The following is a 20,619-nucleotide window of genomic DNA, read 5'->3' on the forward strand; positions in this document are numbered from 1 at the left end:
GGTGAGAACAGAGAGGGCGATGGAGTTGGACGCCTAATGGACGTGCTGGCTAGAGCGATTGATGGGCCCCAGGGGTCCTGTTGGCCAAACAGTAGCCCTACCCTGTGACCTGGGCTCCTCTCACTCCTTTGGCCCCTGGCCCATCTCCATGCTCAGCCAGCTGCCCCAGTGGCACAACTCAGGACAGGGAAGGGCAGAGGGGGCTCTCACTGTGCCTCCTTCGCCCCTGGATGGTCCTGAATCCTGCCTGGCCTTCATTCTCATTCACTTCCCTTACCCTCCCACCTTCCAGTCCCGCCACCTTGTACAGACTGCCCCCCCCCTCCCCTGCCATAGACCTCCAGCCTCCCTTCCACCTCTACCAGCCCCCTGCGGCTCTTCTCCCGTCCCCCAGCACAGGATGCTGTGAGCAGGGCTGAGGGGAGCAGATAAGCCTGGTGCCCTGGGAAACTCTGCCCAAACCTGAGCCTTTCAGTAGCTGGGCTATTCCTGGCCCCGAAGTAGCACGTAAAGGAAAGTAAAAAGGTTTTATATATAGACCTGGTAGAGGGAGAGGGAGGCTAAGCAAAGAGACTGGCTAGGGGGGAGAAACTGTGCCAGAGGCATTATGAAGGATGTGTTGTTGGGACAAACAGTGTTTAGATATAATTGTCTCTCTGACATTGGTCTGTATTTAGCACCCACTACATCCTGTTTAACCTGAACCTATAAACAATGAGACAGAGCCAGAAACAGACTGACTGACCACTCCATTAGAGAAAGAGGAGTGGGGAGACTGACTGACCACTCCATTAGAGAAAGAGGAGTGGGGAGACTGACTGACCACTCCAATAGAGAAAGAGGAGGGGGGAGACTGACTGACCACTCCATTAGAGAAAGAGGAGTGGGGAGACTGACTGACCACTCCAATGGAGAGAGAGGGGGAGGGAGGGGGGAGACTGACTGACCACTCCATTAGAGAGAGAGGGGGAGGGAGGGGGGAGACTGACTGACCACTCCATTAGAGAGAGAGGGGGGGAGGGGGGAGACTGACTGACCACTCCATTAGAGAGAGAGGAGGGGGGAGACTGACTGACCACTCCATTAGAGAGAGAGGAGGGGGGAGACTGACTGACCACTCCATTAGAGAGAGAGGGGGGAGGGAGAGAGACTGACTGACCACTCCATTAGAGAGAGAGGAGGGAGGGGGGAGACTGACTGACCACTCCATTAGAGAAAGAGGAGGGGGGAGACTGAATGACCACTCCATTAAAGAGAGAGAGGAGGAGGGAGACTGACTGACCACTCCATTAGAGAAAGAGGAGGGGGGAGACTGACTGACCACTCCAATAGAGAGAGAGGGGGAGGGAAGGGGGAGACTGACTGACCACTCCATTAGAGAAAGAGGAGGGGGGAGACTGACTGACCACTCCATTAGAGAAAGAAGGGGAGGGAGGGGGGAGACTGACTGACCACTCCATTAGAGAGAGAGGGGGGAGGGAGGTGGGAGACTGACTGACCACTCCATTAGAGAGAGAGGGGGGAGGGAGGGGGGAGACTGACTGACCACTCCATTAGAGAAAGAGGGGGGAGGGAGGGGGGAGACTGACTGACCACTCCATTAGAGAGAGAGGGGGGAGGGGGGAGACTGACTGACCACTCCATTAGAGAGAGGGGGGAGGGAGGGGGGAGACTGACTGACCACTCCATTAGAGAGAGAGGGGGAGGGGGGGGAGACTGACTGACCACTCCATTAGAGAGAGAGGGGGAGGGAGGGAGGGAGGGGGGAGACTGACTGACCACTCCATTAGAGAGAGAGGGGGAGGGAGGGGGAGACTGACTGACCACTCCATTAGAGAGAGGAGGGGGGAGACTGACTGACCACTCCATTAGAGAGAGAGGGGGGAGGAGACTGACTGACCACTCCATTAGAGAGAGAGGGGGGAGGGAGGGGGGAGACTGACTGACCACTCCATTAGAGAGAGAGCGGGAGGGAGGGGGGGAGACTGACTGACCACTCCATTAGAGAGAGAGGGGGAGGGGGGAGACTGACTGACCACTCCATTAGAGAGAGAGGGGGGGAGGTGGGAGACTGACTGACCACTCCATTAGAGAGAGAGGGGGAGGGGGGGAGACTGACTGACCACTCCATTAGAGAGAGAGGGGGAGGGGGGAGACTGACTGACCACTCCATTAGAGAGAGGGGGGGAGGGGGGAGACTGACTGACCACTCCATTAGAGAGAGAGGGGGGAGGGAGGGGGGAGACTGACTGACCACTCCATTAGAGAGAGAGGGGGAGGGGGGAGACTGACTAACCACTCCATTAGAGAGAGAGGGGGAGGGAGGGAGGGAGACTGACTGACTGACCACTCCATTAGAGAGAGAGGGGGAGGGAGGGGGAGACTGACTGACCACTCCATTAGAGAGAGAGGGGGAGGGAGGTGGGAGACTGACTGACCACTCCATTAGAGAGAGAGGGGGAGGGGGGAGACTGACTGACCACTCCATTAGAGAGAGGGGGAGGGAGGGGGGGAGACTGACTGACCACTCCATTAGAGAGAGAGGGGGGGAGACTGACTGACCACTCCATTAGAGAGAGAGGAGGGAGGGAGGGAGACTGACTGACCACTCTATTAGAGAGAGAGGGGGAGGGAGGGAGACTGACTGACCACTCCATTAGAGAGAGAGGGGGAGGGAGGTGGGAGACTGACTGACCACTCCATTAGAGAGAGAGGGGGAGGGAGGGGGGAGACTGACTGACCACTCCATTAGAGAGAGAGGGTCGGGGAGACTGACTGACCACTCCATTAGAGAGAGAGGGGGGAGGGAGGTGGGAGACTGACTGACCACTCCATTAGAGAGAGAGGGGGAGGGAGGGGGGAGACTGACTGACCACTCCATTAGAGAGAGAGGGAGGGGGGGGGAGACTGACTGACCACTCCATTAGAGAGAGAGGGGGGAGGGAGGTGGGAGACTGACTGACCACTCCATTAGAGAGAGAGGAGGAGTGAGACTGACTGACCACTCCATTAGAGAGAGGGGGAGGGGGGAGACTGACTGACCACCCCATTAGAGAGAGGGGGAGGGGGGGGAGACTGACTGACCACTCCATTAGAGAGGGGGGAGGTGGGAGACTGACTGACCACTCCATTAGAGAGAGAGGGGGGAGGGAGGGGGGGAGACTGACTGACCACTCCATTAGAGAGAGAGGGGGGGGGGGGGGAGACTGACTGACCACTCCATTAGAGAGAGAGGGGGGAGGGAGGTGGGAGACTGACTGACCACTCCATTAGAGAGAGAGGAGGAGTGAGACTGACTGACCACTCCATTAGAGAGAGGGGGAGGGGGGAGACTGACTGACCACCCCATTAGAGAGTGGGGGAGGGGGGGAGACTGACTGACCACTCCATTAGAGAGGGGGGAGGTGGGAGACTGACTGACCACTCCATTAGAGAGAGAGGGGGGAGGGAGGGGGGGAGACTGACTGACCACTCCATTAGAGAGAGAGGGGGGGAGGTGGGAGACTGACTGACCACTCCATTAGAGAGAGGGGGAGGGGGGAGACTGACTGACCACTCCATTAGAGAGAGGGGGAGGGGGGGAGACTGACTGACCACTCCATTAGAGAGAGAGGAGGGAGGGAGGGAGACTGACTGACCACTCTATTAGAGAGAGAGGGGGAGGGAGGGAGACTGACTGACCACTCCATTAGAGAGAGAGGGGGAGGGAGGTGGGAGACTGACTGACCACTCCATTAGAGAGAGAGGGGGAGGGAGGGGGGAGACTGACTGACCACTCCATTAGAGAGAGAGGGAGGGGGAGACTGACTGACCACTCCATTAGAGAGAGAGGGGGGAGGGAGGTGGGAGACTGACTGACCACTCCATTAGAGAGAGGGGGGGAGACTGACTGACCACTCCATTAGAGAGAGGAGGGAGGGAGGGAGGGAGACTGACTGACCACTCCATTAGAGAGAGAGGGGGAGGGGGAGACTGACTGACCACTCCATTAGAGAGAGAGGGGGGAGGGAGGTGGGAGACTGACTGACCACTCCATTAGAGAGAGAGGGGGAGGGAGGGGGGAGACTGACTGACCACTCCATTAGAGAGAGAGGGAGGGGGGGGAGACTGACTGACCACTCCATTAGAGAGAGAGGGGGGAGGGAGGTGGGAGACTGACTGACCACTCCATTAGAGAGAGAGGAGGAGGGAGACTGACTGACCACTCCATTAGAGAGAGGGGGAGGGGGGGAGACTGACTGACCACTCCATTAGAGAGAGGGGGAGGGGGGGAGACTGACTGACCACTCCATTAGAGAGGGGGGGAGGTGGGAGACTGACTGACCACTCCATTAGAGAGAGAGGGGGGAGGGAGGGGGGAGACTGACTGACCACTCCATTATAGAGAGAGGGGGGGAGGTGGGAGACTGACTGACCACTCCATTAGAGAGAGGGGGAGGGGGGAGACTGACTGACCACTCCATTAGAGAGAGGGGGAGGGGGGGAGACTGACTGACCACTCCATTAGAGAGAGGGGGAGGGGGGAGACTGACTGACCACTCCATTAGAGAGAGGGGGAGGGGGGAGACTGACTGACCACTCCATTAGAGAGAGGGGGAGGGGGGGAGACTGAGTGACCACTCCATTAGAGAGGGGGGGAGGGAGGTGGGAGACTGACTGACCACTCCATTAGAGAGAGGGGGAGGGGGGAGACTGACTGACCACTCCATTAGAGAGAGGGGGAGGGAGGTCGGAGACTGTCTGACCACTCCATTAGAGAGAGAGGGGGAGGGAGGTCGGAGACTGACTGACCACTCCATTAGAGAGAGAGGGGGGAGTAAAAAACACTTGAATGAGCGACTCCCGGAGTGAGTTGGTAGTTGTTAAAGTTACCTGTGACATAGACATAGACAGCTCTCTGCCTGAGCGTCCGATGGCTGTACCGACACCGGAACGATCCTGTGTGCTGGGCCTGGGCCGAGCTAAGCGTCAGTTGGCTGCAGTAATGCTGGCTCTGCCTACCACAGCGAGAATCTTCCAATCGCATTCTCTCCAGATCTCTGGCCACACCTCTAGGGAACGCCCACGACAGCTCCCACCGACCCCTGATTGGTCAAAAGTAAAATGGCATAAAACATTCCATCTCTCTCATCGCACCTCAACTTCTGAAAAGCTGACCATTAAATGGTCCATATAAAACAGGGGTGTCAAAGATACAGCCCGTGGGCTTGATCTGGCCCGTGAGCCCATTTAAACCGGCCTGCGAGGTGATTTAAGTAAATAAAATTTAAATTAAAATTTAAATCTAATTGTTTTATCTCAATCAACATTGAAATGACTAAAACTACATTGAAGCTGTGTAGAAATGATAAAGGAGCTTCATTTACACTCAGTCCAGCTCACTAACAGTCATCTCAACCAATGCTAGACAGTCAGGGAGCACAATCTTTCACAAAGAACTATAACCCATTTTGAGTGCGGTTCTACGGACCTCGGTGAAGACAGAATGCAGCCCATGGGGCAAAATGAGATTGAAGCCCCTGATATAAAAACTCATCTGGACAGAATCAGTGGCACCTTAAGTGGGGAGGACGGGCTCGTGGTAATAACTGGAGCAGAATCTGTGGAATGGTATCAAATACATGGAAACAATATGTTTGATGCCACTCCATTCCCTCCGTTACTAACATTATTATGAGCCGTCCTCCTGCTGAGCCGTCCTCAGCAGCCTCCTGTGCTACCCCCTCCCCATCACATCTGACCTGTAACCTTTGACTCCAGAAACTCACCTGCAGTGGATTGTCAGAGTCTGGTTGGCCTCCAGGACCAGCTGTCGACTCTTCACATCCAGAACAGGAACACTGAACTTCCCCTTAGGCACACTCTCCACCTTACCTGCAGGGAGAGAGAACAGAGATGTCTTATAGGCTGCAGGCCAGGCTGGCCCCCATACAGGGAGAGAGAACAGAGATGTCTTATAGGCTGCAGGCCAGGCTGACCCCCATACAGGGAGAGAGAACAGAGATGTCTTATAGGCTGCAGGCCAGGCTGACCCCCATACAGGGAGAGAGAACAGAGATTTCTTATAGGCTGCAGGCCAGGCTGGCCCCCATACAGGGAGAGAGAACAGAGATGTCTTATAGGCTGCAGGCCAGGCTGACCCCCATACAGGGAGAGAGAACAGAGATGTCTTATAGGCTGCAGGCCAGGCTGGCCCCCATACAGGGAGAGAGAACAGAGATGTCTTATAGGCTGCAGGCCAGGCTGGCCCCCATACAGGGAGAGAGAACAGAGATGTCTTATAGGCTGCAGGCCAGGCTGGCCCCCATACAGGGAGAGAGAACAGAGATGTCTTATAGGCTGCAGGCCAGGCTGGCCCCCATACAGGGAGAGAGAACAGAGATGTCTTATAGGCTGCAGGCCAGGCTGGCCCCCATACAGGGAGAGAGAACAGAAGAAAGAACTTAGGCTGAAGCCTAGCTCTCTCTCACAAGGCTGGTCCCCAGACGCAGTGGTGGAAAAAGTACTCAATTGTCATACAAAAGTAAAAGATTCCTTAATAGAAAATGACTCAAGTAAAAGTGAAAGTCAACCAGAAAAATACTACTTGAGTAACAGTATAAAAGTATTTGATTTTAAATATACTTAACTATCAAAAGTAAATGTAATTACAAAAATATACTTAAGTATCAAAAGTAAAAGTATAAATCACTTCCTTATAATAAGCAAATCTGGCAGAATTTTTTACAAATGTTTTTATTTACGGATAGCCAGGGGCACACTACAACACGCAGACATAATTTACAAATGAAGCATGTGTGTTTAGTGAGTCTGCCAGATCAGAGGCAGTAGGGATGACCAGGATGTTGTTTTGATAAGTGTGTGAATTGGACCATTTTCCTGTCCTGCTAAGCATTCAAAATGTACCGAGTACTTTTGGGTGTCAGGTAAAATATATGGAGTAAAAAGTAGATTATTTTCCTTAGGAATGTAGTGAGTTAAAAGTAAAAGTAGTCAAAAATATAAATAGTAAAGTAAAGTACAGATACCCCCCCAAAATACTTAAGTAGTACTTAAAAGTATTTTTACTTAATACACCACTGCCCATATGTTGCTCAACAACCAGTAACTGATGTTTTTGTAGGAGATGACAATGACTGATATCTGAATCAGCTGTGCACAACGGTCAAAACTCTTTGAAAAAACAACTGAGGATGAGATTCTTATAAGAGGAGTGTGCTGCATTCCAACACGACTGACCACCGCAGTGCTGATGACAGCACCCAACTGAATACAACATAATGGGAACAACAAAACCACCACCAATAGCACCATTGACCAATACCACTGATCACTGTTACATTGCTGCCCACAGCTCTGGTCCAGGGCGTTAGGGAATGAATGTGAACTAAAGCCCTGGACCAGAGCTATGCTGACGCCAAAAACCTGATCCAATAAACACTGTAGAACAATGCAGTAATTGACCACAACACCGGGTGTTGACAGATCAACTGACAGTGTCATCACAGACACTCCCATGCAGCAATACCACTGATCCTCGTCACCTCCTCGTTCCCATGCCAGTAAGACCACTTGAGGACCACAGTGGAAATGCGTGAGCACTAAGCAGTGTCACTGTTGTTTATCAAATAAAATCAACACTCCACTTCATGGTAGCTGAGGTTAATTAATGAGAGATTAAGGGTGCTGTCCATCCATCCACCCTTCCTTCCTCTCAGCCCAAAGGGAAACTTCATTCACACAGACACGTCCTTGAGTCAGCCCAAAAAACTAGTTCATACTGCATCCTATTAGAACAAACACAAACCTAGTTCACACTGCATCCTATTGGACCAAACACAAACCTAGTTCACACCGCATCCTATTGGAACAAACACAAACCTAGTTCACACCGCATCCTATTGGACCAAACACAAATCTAGTTCACACCGCATCCTATTGAACCAAACACAAACCTAGTTCACACCGCATCCTATTGGACCAAACACAAATCTAGTTCACACCGCATCCTATTGGACCAAACACAAACCTAGTTCACACCGCATCCTATTGGACCAAACACAAATCTAGTTCCCACCGCATCCTGTTGGACCAAACACAAATCTAGTTCACACCGCATCCTATTGGACCAAACACAAATCTAGTTCACACCGCATCCTATTGGACCAAACACAAATCTAGTTCACACCGCATCCTATTGGACCAAACACAAACCTAGTTCACATTGCATCCTATTGGACCAAACACAAACCTAGTTCACATTGCATCCTATTGGACCAAACACAAATCTAGTTCACACCGCATCCTATTGGACCAAACACAAATCTAGTTCACACCGCATCCTATTGGACCAAACACAAATCTAGTTCACACCGCATCCTATTGGACCAAACACAAACCTAGTTCACACCGCATCCTATTGGACCAAACACAAACCTAGTTCACATTGCATCCTATTGGACCAAACACAAATCTAGTCCACACTCTGTGGCAGTCAGTGCCATTTCAGATGAGGGAGGACAAAAAAAATGTTATGAACATGGCCTTATTTCTATTACAGCATATTGGATCATTGTCTTTCATATTCCATTCACCCAGCTCAATGTAACATCGATAGATTTAGGCTACTACATGATACTCTAATGTTCCCTTTACCCATCATGAGGTTGATACAACCTAGCCTACTAATGAAAGTTTACAACGTAGGTGCACGTGGACAGACAGTGACATTCAATAATGCCTTGCACACTCTTGCCTGCATCTAGCTGATCTAGGGTGTAATCATTAGTCCAACAGTTACAAACAAGAGTTTCTATTGTAGAAATGCAGGTAGGTTTATCCCCGTTTGGATCTGTTTAAGAAAAGTTTTTCACCAGAATCGGCAAAATGAATACACAACTTGATCACGCGTAAACACAGTTCACAGTTTCATAGCAGCCACGTTGTAGTCCTTCTCACATCTACGTTATGAGCTCTCCTCCTTTCACCTCTTCCCTTCGCTTGTGGACTTCAATGCACAACACATCAGCTGTATGTGACCAGGCGAAAAACCTCTACACACATCATTGTCACCATATTAGCTAAAGTAACATCATAGTCAGCATAGCTAATAGAACTAATGTGTTAGTAAACCTGCTAATCATGCAGTAACATTACAGTGTACAGTCAGTAAGCAGTTACATCGTAGGGCCCGGTGGCAATAAATTTGTAAAACCAAAGCTTACCTTGACTTGGAAGAGTTCCAGTGTTGTGTTGGATAGTCATAGCCAGCTAACTAACATAATATCCCCCTGTTTGAGCAGGGTGTATCAGTAGGATAAACTAGCTAGCTGCATTTGCCAGCTAAGTAAGTATTGCTTCTCCTTCATTTAGGAAGACATTTATTTGTTCAAAACTGTTCAGCTATTTTCTTTCTCTCTCTTTGAGTCAGCTACTCACCACATTTTATGCACTACAGTGCTAGCTAGCTGTAGCTTATGCTTTCAGTATTAATTATCTGATCCTTTGATTGGGTGGACAACATGTCAGTTCATGCTGCAAGAGCTCTGATAGGTTGGAGGACGTCCTCCAGAAGTTGTCATAATTACTGTGTAAGTCTATGGAAGGGGGTGAGAACCATGAGCCTCCTAAGTTTTGTATTGAAGTCAATGTACCCAGAGGAGGACGGAAGCTAGCTGTCTTCTGGTTACACCATTGTGCTACCCTACAGAGTGCTGTTGAGTCTACTATAGACCTTCTTTGCAAAATAGTGTGTTTTAATCAATTATTTGGTGACGTGATTGTATTTAGTATAGTTTTATCTAAAAAATGATAAGTTACTGAGGAGGATGTTCCTTTCCTTCCTCCTCTGAGGAGCCTCCACTGTTCACACTGCATCCTATTGGAACAAACACAAATGTAGTTCACACTGATCTAGCGTGGTTTGTAATCAGAACTCGACATAGTACAGCAGACTGGGTGTGACTTCCTAGGTCCTCCTGCTTTTGGTAAAGCCTTTCTTTAGGTCCTCCACGTCATAACCAGCATGTCAAGCATTCTCACTTTACCAAAATGAAACTTCACTTCTGTGTGCTAGTATGGTATCCTCTCTGTACTATCTTCCTGGTCATACACATCACTATACTGAGACTGAATACTGACCTATCATTTTATCCCATCTGTGACCCCCCCCCCCCCCCCCCCCCCCCCCCCACCCATTACTAATATTCATTGTCATGGTTACCAGTGGATGTCCCCTTCAGCAGCTCTAGTTTTTCTTACTCTGGTAGTTTCCTCTGTTTCCACTCTGAGTCACACACAGACGCACACACAGACGCACACACACACGCACAGACGCACACACACACGCACGCACGAACACACACGCACGCACACACACACACACGCACACACATACGCACGCACACACACGCACGCACACACAGGGAGAGTCCTGCAGCAGAGTCTATATGTCGGTGTAAATAGTTTAAAGGAGGAAGGGAAGTCAAGTCTCTCTCAGCACGGGCCCAAGGGGCATTTCAACAGGCTGTAAAGTGGCCAGAACCCCCCTTCCCATGTTACTCAATACAGCTGGAGCTTTCATTCAACAAACCCTAGTGCCATTTCATACAAGTGGAGGATCAGTTGGAGTTCAAGGACATGTCTGTTTAGAACCCCAGAATGTGCCTGCAGGACAGGAGTAAGTTACAGAGCTGGATGTAGCCTAAGGTTACAAAAGGAGAATTTTGTAATAATTTCCCCTGAAGTTTTCCCTCAAGTGTTGTGCATGCTATTCTAATCATGTAAAACACCCAAAATGTTTTACAAATCATGGCGACATTGGCATTTCATTGGAGGGACATAATAATGTTAGGCCTTCTATATCCTGTTTCCATGGTACAATGCATTCTTTTCAGATCCTTATCAGACACGCACATCATAACACAGTAGTAAGACATAGAAACAGTATGGCAAATGCCACTGGTGTTCGCTCCACTGGTATAAATGTGAAATATTTTTGATTGAATTGCAGTTTTGTGTATGTTTTGCCTAAACCAATACAGGGTCATATTTTTCTGTGTAATAAATGTAGGGCTATTGAATATGAAAAAAGCAAGGATTGTTCCTCAACTTGTTTCATTGGTCTACATCAAAAGTGCAATGATAGTAAAGGACCAAATGAATAAAAAGTGAATTGATTTTGCTGACAATGTTTAACAATTAATTAAATGAATTAAGTAATTAATTACTCCAGTTTTATTATCTAACCCATTAAAAAAGCTTGCATTAAAACTAATACAACTAATTTTGCAAATAAAAGACTGTATGTAGAGGACAATTGTGACATTATATCAGATTTGACATGACAAAAAAACTCGTTCCATTTAGTAAAAAGTAGTGGAACAATAACCATACGTCCCGCGCTACCCTCATACTTTATGCACACAGGAGCCAGTTCACCCCAGTTTCCTCACTCCTGCGTCTGTTTAAGTCATAAACGCTGATTAGCGCCATTTCCTGCGCTCTAGAAAGTTTCCTTGTGCTGGTCATGACCCCGCACTCATTTATATTAGAACTTCCCTTTCACAAACTCATCAGCGTCAGGAAGTAACGCCCTGTGTGTGCCGATTCAACCGGGGCCAAAGCGCGCACAGAGAAGCGGATGCCAAGCCTGGCCACAGAGGTCCCCGTTATCCAAACAACTATCCCACAGGACTGGGCTTATCTAATAAACAACACTTAGCTGTAAAAGAACCGCACTTCATCAACCACCCCTGCCACACGACCACACTGATTTCTCAATGGGCCGATAAACGAGACAGTAGACGGGAAAGCGTCAAAGAGCCGGGTCCTGTGGCCCCTTATGTTCAAAGCGCGGGATGTTGGCTAATCTGTCTGCCAAGTGCCAAGCGTTCGAAGAATGTTCCTCTGACGCCAATACTATCTTTTTACCGTGGCAGCACGCACGTTCCTCCTGATTATGTGGGAATCCATTTCACATGGTCTTGCACAACAGGACTACTACTAAAAGATGGCAAGTTGGCAATGTACGCGCATCAACATCCTCGTGCGTCAAGCATTCAGACAATAATTACGCATGATGCCTAATGTGTCCTGAACAAATTGACGAATAACTATTCATAATTGTACTTTTTAAAAACACATTCAATCATATAATTAAGGAATACTTTATGTGATTTGTCCATAAGCGACAGAATGGTGAGGGTGCGCTCTACGGGCATCCACGAAGGGGCTAGTTGCATCAATCAGTGAACTCTCTACTCACCCTTTGCGAGCGCACTGCCAGCCAATCCACATAGAACCACGAAGATATAGCCAATCATGTTGACCGTCTTCCCCGTCGCACCGAAGAAGAGGTATGTAAGAAGAAAAGCGTAACAGAGAGTTTAGTCCTTGTTCTCCAGAGAATCGAAAGCTTCAGACAGCACACCACCAGCCCACTCCGCGCTGCTGCTTCGCATTGATTCTGACGAGTAGGACAGGTTTCCTGAGGAGAGGAGAGCAGAGCCGTGGCAGAACACGCTACAGGACACCACAGATCAACTCCAGTAAAACGTTTTCCCATTGGGCTCTTGGGGACCGGTTTTATACAGTTCCCATAGCGACCGGATAACTGGCCTTCCAGTGACGTCCATCGACACACCCATGGCGCGTGAAAGCAGAGTCACACGCCCGTACCCATTCTCACAGTCACTCTGGACTAATTAAAACAATGAAGACAACGTACTTATACGGAGACCCTGTTTGACCCACAAACACCAGACCATCACACGATTTACCCCAAAACATTGAGTAAGCAAAAGCATACCCAAGCAATTACGTGCGTAAATCTCAGTGCCTTCAGTGGCTGCTGGAAATGTGGCAAGTAGACAATGGGGTATAATGCAAACAGTGAGACTTGCTTGAGACAATTACCAGCTTTGATCGGACCAGTAATAACTTTTATGGACAAACATCACCAGAGCCTCCTATCTCCACCACCTGTGTTCCTTCCCTATGCCATTGGTGGGTGTATGCAGTGGTGGAGAAAGTACCCAAATGTTTTACTTGAGTAAAAGTAAAGATACCTTAACAGAAAATTACTGAAGTAATAGTGAAAGTCACCCAGTAAAATACTACTTGAGTAAAAGTCTAAAAACATTTGGTTTTAAATGTACTGAAGTATCAAAAGTATATGTAAATGCTATATTATACTTAAGTATCAAAAGTATAAATCATTTCAAATTCCTCATATTAAGCAAACCAGATGGCACCATTTTTAAATGTTTTATTTATGGATAGCCAGGGGCACACTCCAACACTCATTTACAAACGAAACATGTGTTTTTAGTGAGTCCACCAGATCAGAGACAATAAGGATGACCAGGGATGTTCTCTTGATAAGTGTGTGAATTGCACCATTTTCCTGTCCTGCTAAGCATTCAAAATGTACTTTTGGGTGTCAGGGAAAATGTATGAAGTAAGAAGTACATTATTTTCTTTAGGAATGTAGTGAAGTAAAATTAAAAGTTGTCAAAAATATTAATAGTAAAGTACAGAAACCCCCAAAACTGACTTAAGTAGTACTTGAAAGTATTTTTGCTAAAGTACATTACACCACTGGGTGTATGCCCATTAGAACTCCCTTAGCCAGAGTCAGGCACGTACATTTCATTCACTTATTGATGGAAACAGCATGACACTGGGGTGGTGAGTGCTCTAAGCTATGAGTCATATCAGTACTGCATATTAGTATAACTCTGACACTGTGTGGTATGCAAACTGCATTGTAACGATGACCTGTAGACCACAGGAGGTTGGTGTCACTTTAATTGGGGAGGACGTGATCTTGGTAATGACTGGAGCGGAATCAGTGGAATGGTATCAAATACATGAAACACATGGTTTCCATGGTTTCCAGGCGTTTGATGCCATTCCATTGACTCCGTTCCAGCCATTATTATGAGCCGTCATTCCCTCAGCAGCTTCCACTACTGTAAACCAAGGAATGCAGTGACTGCAGCCATTACAATACAAGTATTAGTGAAGTACAGTACATTCACCCTCCATTTGACCTTAATAAATAGGATATCTATAATGTCTAACTTTCAGGACCCACAAGTTCTCTCTCTTGATTTCGCCGATTGGATTAAATGGACGGAAATATAATGATTGTAACGGACAAATCATTGGTTGAATGGGGGACTCCCGTTCTATTTAATCCAGCCCGATAGGCAAAATCCAGATAAATAACTTTTGAAAAACTGGCCCATGTGTATAGACAATATATAGACAATAGCGCCACCTAGAGAGAGACTCATTGAATGACATATGATGGTTTGAGCTTCACAACGTGGTACATCAGGGGTGTCAGACTCCTTCCACAGAGGGCAGAGTGTCTGCAGGTTTTTGTTTTTCCTTTCAGTCAGATCTGGGGAGTTCCTTACTAATTACTCACCTTAATTCATCAATCAAGTACAAGGGAGGAGCGAAAACCCGCTGACAAACGACCCTCCATGGAATGAGTTTGACACGTGTACTACAGTAAAATCATTGTGTAAGTATACCATACAAAGACATACTATACAGAGACATGTACAATACAGAGACATGTACTATACAGAGACATGGCCTATACAAAGACATGTACTATACAAAGACATGTACTATACAGAGACATGTACTATACAGAGACATGTACTATACAGAGACATGGCCTATACAAAGACATGTACTATACAGAGACATGGCCTATACAAAGACATGTACTATACAAAGACATGTACTATACAGAGACATGTACTATACAGAGACATGGCCTATACAAAGACATGTACTATACAAAGACATGTACTATACAGAGACATGTACTATACAGAGACATGTACTATACAGACATGGCCTATACAAAGACATGTACTATACAAAGACATGTACTATACAGAGACATGTACTATACAGAGACATGTACTATACAGAGACATGTACAATACAGAGACATGTACTATACAGAGACATGGCCTATACAGAGACATGTACTATACAGAGACATGTACTATACAGAGACATGTACAATACAGAGACATGTACTATACAGAGACATGTACTATACAGAGACATGTACAATACAGAGACATGTACTATACAGAGACATGGCCTATACAGAGACATGTACTATACAGAGACATGTACAATACAGAGACATGTACTATACAGAGACATGTACTATACAGAAACATGTACTATACAGAGACATGTACTATACAGAGACATGTACTATACAGAGACATGTACTATCCAGAAACATGTACTATACAGAGACATGTACTATACAGAGACATGCACTATACAGAGACATGTACTATACAGAGACATGTACTATACAGAGACATGTACTATACAACTACTGTCACGACTTCCGCTGAAGTCGGCCCCTCTCCTTGTTCGGGCGGTGTTCGGCGGTTGACGTCACCGACCTTCTAGCCATCGCTGATCCATTTTTCATTTGCATTTTTCATTTGCAAAGGGTGGCTATGCCGAGAGTGTGCAAAGCTGCCATCAAGGCAAAGGGTGGCTATTTGAAGAATCTCAAATATATTTTGATTTGTTTAACACTTTTTTGGTTACTACATGATTCCATATGTGTTATTTCATAGCTTTGATGTCTTCACTATTATTCTACAATGTAGAAAATAGTAAAAATAAAGAAAAACCCTTAAATGAGTAGGTGTTCTAAAACTTTGGACCGGTAGTGTATACTATACAAAGACATTTACTATATAAAGACATGTACTATGTATAGTATACACTACCGATCAAAAGTTTTAGAACACCTACTCATTTAAGGGTTTTTCTTTATTTTTACTATTTCCTACATATACAAAGACATATACTATACAAAAACAAACAAGCAAAAATAGGTAAGACGACATAACACAAGGCAAGAAAACAAAACGTACAGGCACAAAGATGACACACAAATGGAACATACCATAGAAGCGTTCTGTTTCATATAGATTTAACTCCTTCAATAATCTAAATACAAATTAATGAACTAGATTGTTTTTGACATGAACATCTTAAAATGTGGAATAAAAATCGTTGAAATGGAAGAGATGATTAAGGTGTAACGTCAAACAACGACCACTGTGGGGAGCTGGTCTCTTCGACAGAAGGGCAGCATTGAGTTGTACCATCATGACTAAACGATTAAACAAACTTTGACAAAGGAGTGGTTGAGGGTAGCTGAAGGATGGGATTGAAAACAAACAAAAGATAACTATTGTAAAATACATTATGTCCGTAAAATGTATATAGTATGTATAAGCTGGAAGTAAAAGCCTAAGTGTTGTCCATTAGTTTACTCCAGTTAGGGGAGGGGTGGTAGGGTCAGGGGAAAATTATAAAGGAGGAAATCGCCACCGCCCAACCCCGCTGCTTTCTCTGCCCCAACTCCCTCTAGTCTAGACATTCTGTGGGTCCACGTATCAACGCAAATCCACCAAATCTGTTGCGATCGGGAGCGCTCGCTTCAAACCTATTGTGTTATGTCAATGTACAATGATCACGGCCCTGCAGATCATCACAGGACAATTGCGTCATTGATGTATAGTTAAAATGTAAGGAAATGACTTGTACATATAAAGACAAACCTGGAAGGATGAAATATGAAACGTAATTATTTGCTGAATTGATAAATCCTGATATCAAACTGATTGATATTATAGATTGAATAACTGATCGATTTATTTGCCTTGTCATTCTCATGATTATGATGGTTATGACCCTAAATGAATAAATCATGCTTCATATTGAATTCCTATTAAACCTAATTATCTCATTATGTTAATAATTAGAATGATTGTTATGATTTGACTTTTGTGATTAGGAATTTTATTGGATACATGTTATTCTGTTTCCTTTGTTATGCAGCACAGACAAACTATCCAGTAAATATACCACCTTGTGGTTAAAGGAATTCCTGCCTCAGTCTCCTCCATTCCTCTGTCACCTGACCCATGACCACCTGTTCACCTTCACTATTGTTGTCACGCCCTGATCTGTTTCACCTGTCCTTGTGATTGTCTCCACCCCCTCCAGGTGTCACTTATTTTCCCCAGTGTATTTATCCCTGTGTTTCCTGTCTCTCTGTGCCAGTTCATCTTGTATGTTAGTCAAGTCAACCAGCGTGTTTTTCCCCGTACTCCTTTTGCTATTCTCTTCTTGATAATCTTCCCAGTTTTGACCACTGCCTGACTCTGGACTTCTTTCCCGCCTGCCTGATCATCCTGCCTGGCCTGACCTTGATTCTGCCTGCCCTTCAGTACCTTTTGGACTCTGAACTGGTTTTGACCCTTTTGCCTGTCCCTATTGGATTAATAAATATTGTAAGACTCCAACCATCTGCCTCCTGTGTCTGCATCTGGGTCTCGCCTTGTGTCATGATAATTGTAAGTCATCCTACCTGTCCAGCTACCCACACAGATTCCAATAATCTTGTCAACATCTTACTTTAAAAGTCTTAGTTAGCAGTCATCGTGAATCGACAATCTACTGGCAAATCCTTTTTAAATAATGAAGAGAAATTATAAAATGTATCGGTGCTCATCGGCCATCGGACATAAAGATTACACAACAAGTTGAAAATCGCAAATTCAAAAATGAGTTGTTTGGAAGGAATCAGTGCCTAACTGCAAGCATTGCAAAGCAACCAGTAGCCTGCTATTCAGTGGAGTGGCTGTGTGTTTTTAAGGAGTTCCCACCATAAATCCAGAGAATGATAGACTTTGATAAAGTCGGACAAAATTTGACTACAAAGGACCGCCGCGCCACCTTCATGTTTAAGTGAGCACATCACAAGCCAAGGTGAGTCCAACAATGTCTTGTATGCTGCTGCATAAATTATGTAATATGCCAGGGAGATATGTATATTGTAGCTAAGAAAGTAATACTAAATGTATGTTGTGTAGTAAGCTGTTAGTAGCCCATGTGCCTCACCTTAATAATTCGGTCTATTTTTACCTCTTAATTTCACTTATTGTTCTGTCTCGGTGGTGCTGCACATGTAGCCTATAACCTGTTTTTGAGAAATGTCATCTAATATTGTAAGAGGATTCCTTGTCTGCTTATATGCCCCCTTTATTTATCCTACGGTTCTGACTTGGCGTACAGGAAAAATACTGTAAGAGAAATCCATGTTCTGCATTCTGTTTCTGTACATTTCTAAAGTGCTGAACACACGTTTTTCATATTTTTTTATTTCACCTTTATTTTAACCAGGTAGGCCAGTTGTGAACAAGTTCTCATTTACAACTGCGACCTGGCCAAGATAAAGCAAAGCAGTGCGACACAAACAACAACAGAGTTACACATGGAATAAATAACACATGGAATAAATAAACGTACAGTCAATGACACAATAGAAAAAGTCTATATACAGTGTGTGCAAATGAGGTACGATTAGGGAGGTAAGGCAATAAATAGGCCGTAGTGGCAAAGTAATTACAATTGAGCAATTAAACACTGGAGTGATAGATGTGCAGAAGATGAATGTGCAAGTAGAGATACTGGGGTGCAAAGGAGAAGAAACAATTATAACAATATGGAGATGAGGTAGTTTGATGGGCTATTTACCGATTGGCTTTGTACAGGTGCAATGATCTGTGAGCTGCTCTGACAGCTTATGCTTAAAGTTAGTGAGGGAGATATGAGTCTCCAGCTTCAGTGATTTTTGCAATTCGTTCCAGTCATTGGCAGCAGAGAACTGGAAGGAAAGGCGGCCAAAGGAGAAATTGGCTTTGGGGGTGACCAGTGAAATATACTTGCTGGAGCGCGTGCTACGGGTGGGTGCTGCTATGGTGACCAGTGAGTTGAGATAAGGCGGGCTTTACCTAGCAAAGACTTATAGATGACCTGGAGCCAGTGGGTTTGGCGACGAATATGAAGCGAGGGCCAGCCAACAAGAGCATACAGGTCGCAGTAGTGGGTAGTATATGGGGCTTTGGTGACAAAACGGATGGCACTGTGATAGACTGCATCCAATTTGCTGAGTAGAGTGTTGGAGGCTATTTTGTGAATGACATTGCCGAAGTCAAGGATCGGTAGAATAGTCAGTTTTACGAGGGTATGTTTGACGGATGCTTTTTGTGAAAATAGAACTGTTTGGCCATAATGACCATCGTTATGTTTGGAGGAAAAAGGGGAACGCTTGAAAGCTGAAGAACACCATCCCAACCGGGGTGGCAGCATCATGGTGTGGGGGTGCTGTGCTGCAGGAGGGACTGGTGCACTTCACAAAATAGATGGCGTCATGACGAAGGAAATTATGTGGATATATTGAAGGAACATCTCAAGACTTCAGTCAGGAAGTTAAAGCTTGGTCGCAAATGGGTCTTCCAAATGGACAATGACCTCAAGCATACTTCCAAAGTAGTGGCAAAATGGCTTAAGGACATCAAAGTCAAGGTATTGGAGTGGCCATCACAAAGCCCTGACCTCAATCCTATAGAACATTTTTGGGCAGAACTGAAAAAGCATGTGCGAGCAAGGAGGCCTACAAACCTGACTCAGTTACACCAGCTCTGTCAGGAGGAATGGGACAAAATTCACCCAACTTATTGTGCGAAGCTTGCGGAAGGCTACCTGAAATGTTTGACCCAATTGAACAATTTAAAGGCAATGCTACCAAATACTAATTGAGTATGTAAACTTCTGACCCACTGGGAATGTGATGAAAGAAATAAAAGCTGAAATAAATCATTCTCTCTGATTATTCTGACATTTCACATTCTTAAAATAAAGTGGTGATCCTAACTGACCTAAAACAGGGAATTGTTACTAGGATTAAATGCCAGGAATTGTGAAAAACTGAGTTTAAATGCATTTGGCTAAGGTGGATGTAAACTTACGACTTCAACTGTATATTGACTATGTTCATCCTAGCTCGCTCATTAATGTCTTCATCGAAATTACGGAATGCCTCTTATCCGCTCATCGTTCCCTTATGCCATAGTTTGTACATCTCAATTGTCAGTAGAAACCACATTTGTTAAAGCAAGTCAGCCATATCAGCTGTTTTTAAAAAGGCAGTAAACAAGGCTGAATTAATTGTTTCGCTGCCAGACAAGACTCCGCTGATTGCCAGGTGTAGCGGTGGTAAGGATTCACTCCATTGTGCCAGAAAGAAAGCTCTGCTGTAGGGACAGTTTTATATAGGCCCTAAACGTTTGTGGGCACCGCTTGTCGCCGTTAAAGTGCAATTCATGTATTTTTTAGTGTTGTGTAGTGGCTTTGCTGGCATGCATCTAAAAACATTTGGGGGAGTTTGCCCAACCAAGATTTACATGCTAAAAATCGCCCCTGATACACACACACACACACACACACACACACACACACACACACACACACACACACACGTGTGCAAAGCTGTCATCAAGGCAAAGGGTGGCTACTATGAAAAATCTCAAATCTCAAATATATTTTGATTTATTTAACACTTTTTTGGTTACTACATGATTTCATATGTGTTATTTCATAGTTTGGATGGCTTCACTATTATTCTACAATGTAGAAAATAGTAAAAATAAAGAGAAACCCTGGAATGAGTCCGTGTGTCATCTTTTGACTGGTACTGTACAT

General features: G+C 45.7%; 1 protein-coding gene across 1 annotated transcript in view; it reads right to left on the reverse strand.

Annotated features, from left to right (window-relative positions):
- The window catches only part of LOC115195269 (uncharacterized), a 93,289-nt gene extending 80,727 nt beyond the window's left edge, over positions 1-12,562 (reverse strand). Inside the window, exons 1-3 of the mRNA XM_029755041.1 lie at positions 12,266-12,562; positions 5,769-5,874; positions 4,873-5,084 (exon numbers count right to left, since the gene is read on the reverse strand). Coding sequence (XP_029610901.1) covers positions 4,873-5,084; positions 5,769-5,874; positions 12,266-12,323 — 376 coding nt within the window. The 5' untranslated portion in view covers positions 12,324-12,562. The remainder of the gene's footprint in view (positions 1-4,872; positions 5,085-5,768; positions 5,875-12,265) is intronic.
- Positions 12,563-20,619: the final 8,057 nt, after the last annotated feature.

Source organism: Salmo trutta, chromosome 6 (assembly GCF_901001165.1).
Source record: "Salmo trutta chromosome 6, fSalTru1.1, whole genome shotgun sequence".
NCBI lineage: Eukaryota > Metazoa > Chordata > Actinopteri > Salmoniformes > Salmonidae > Salmo > Salmo trutta.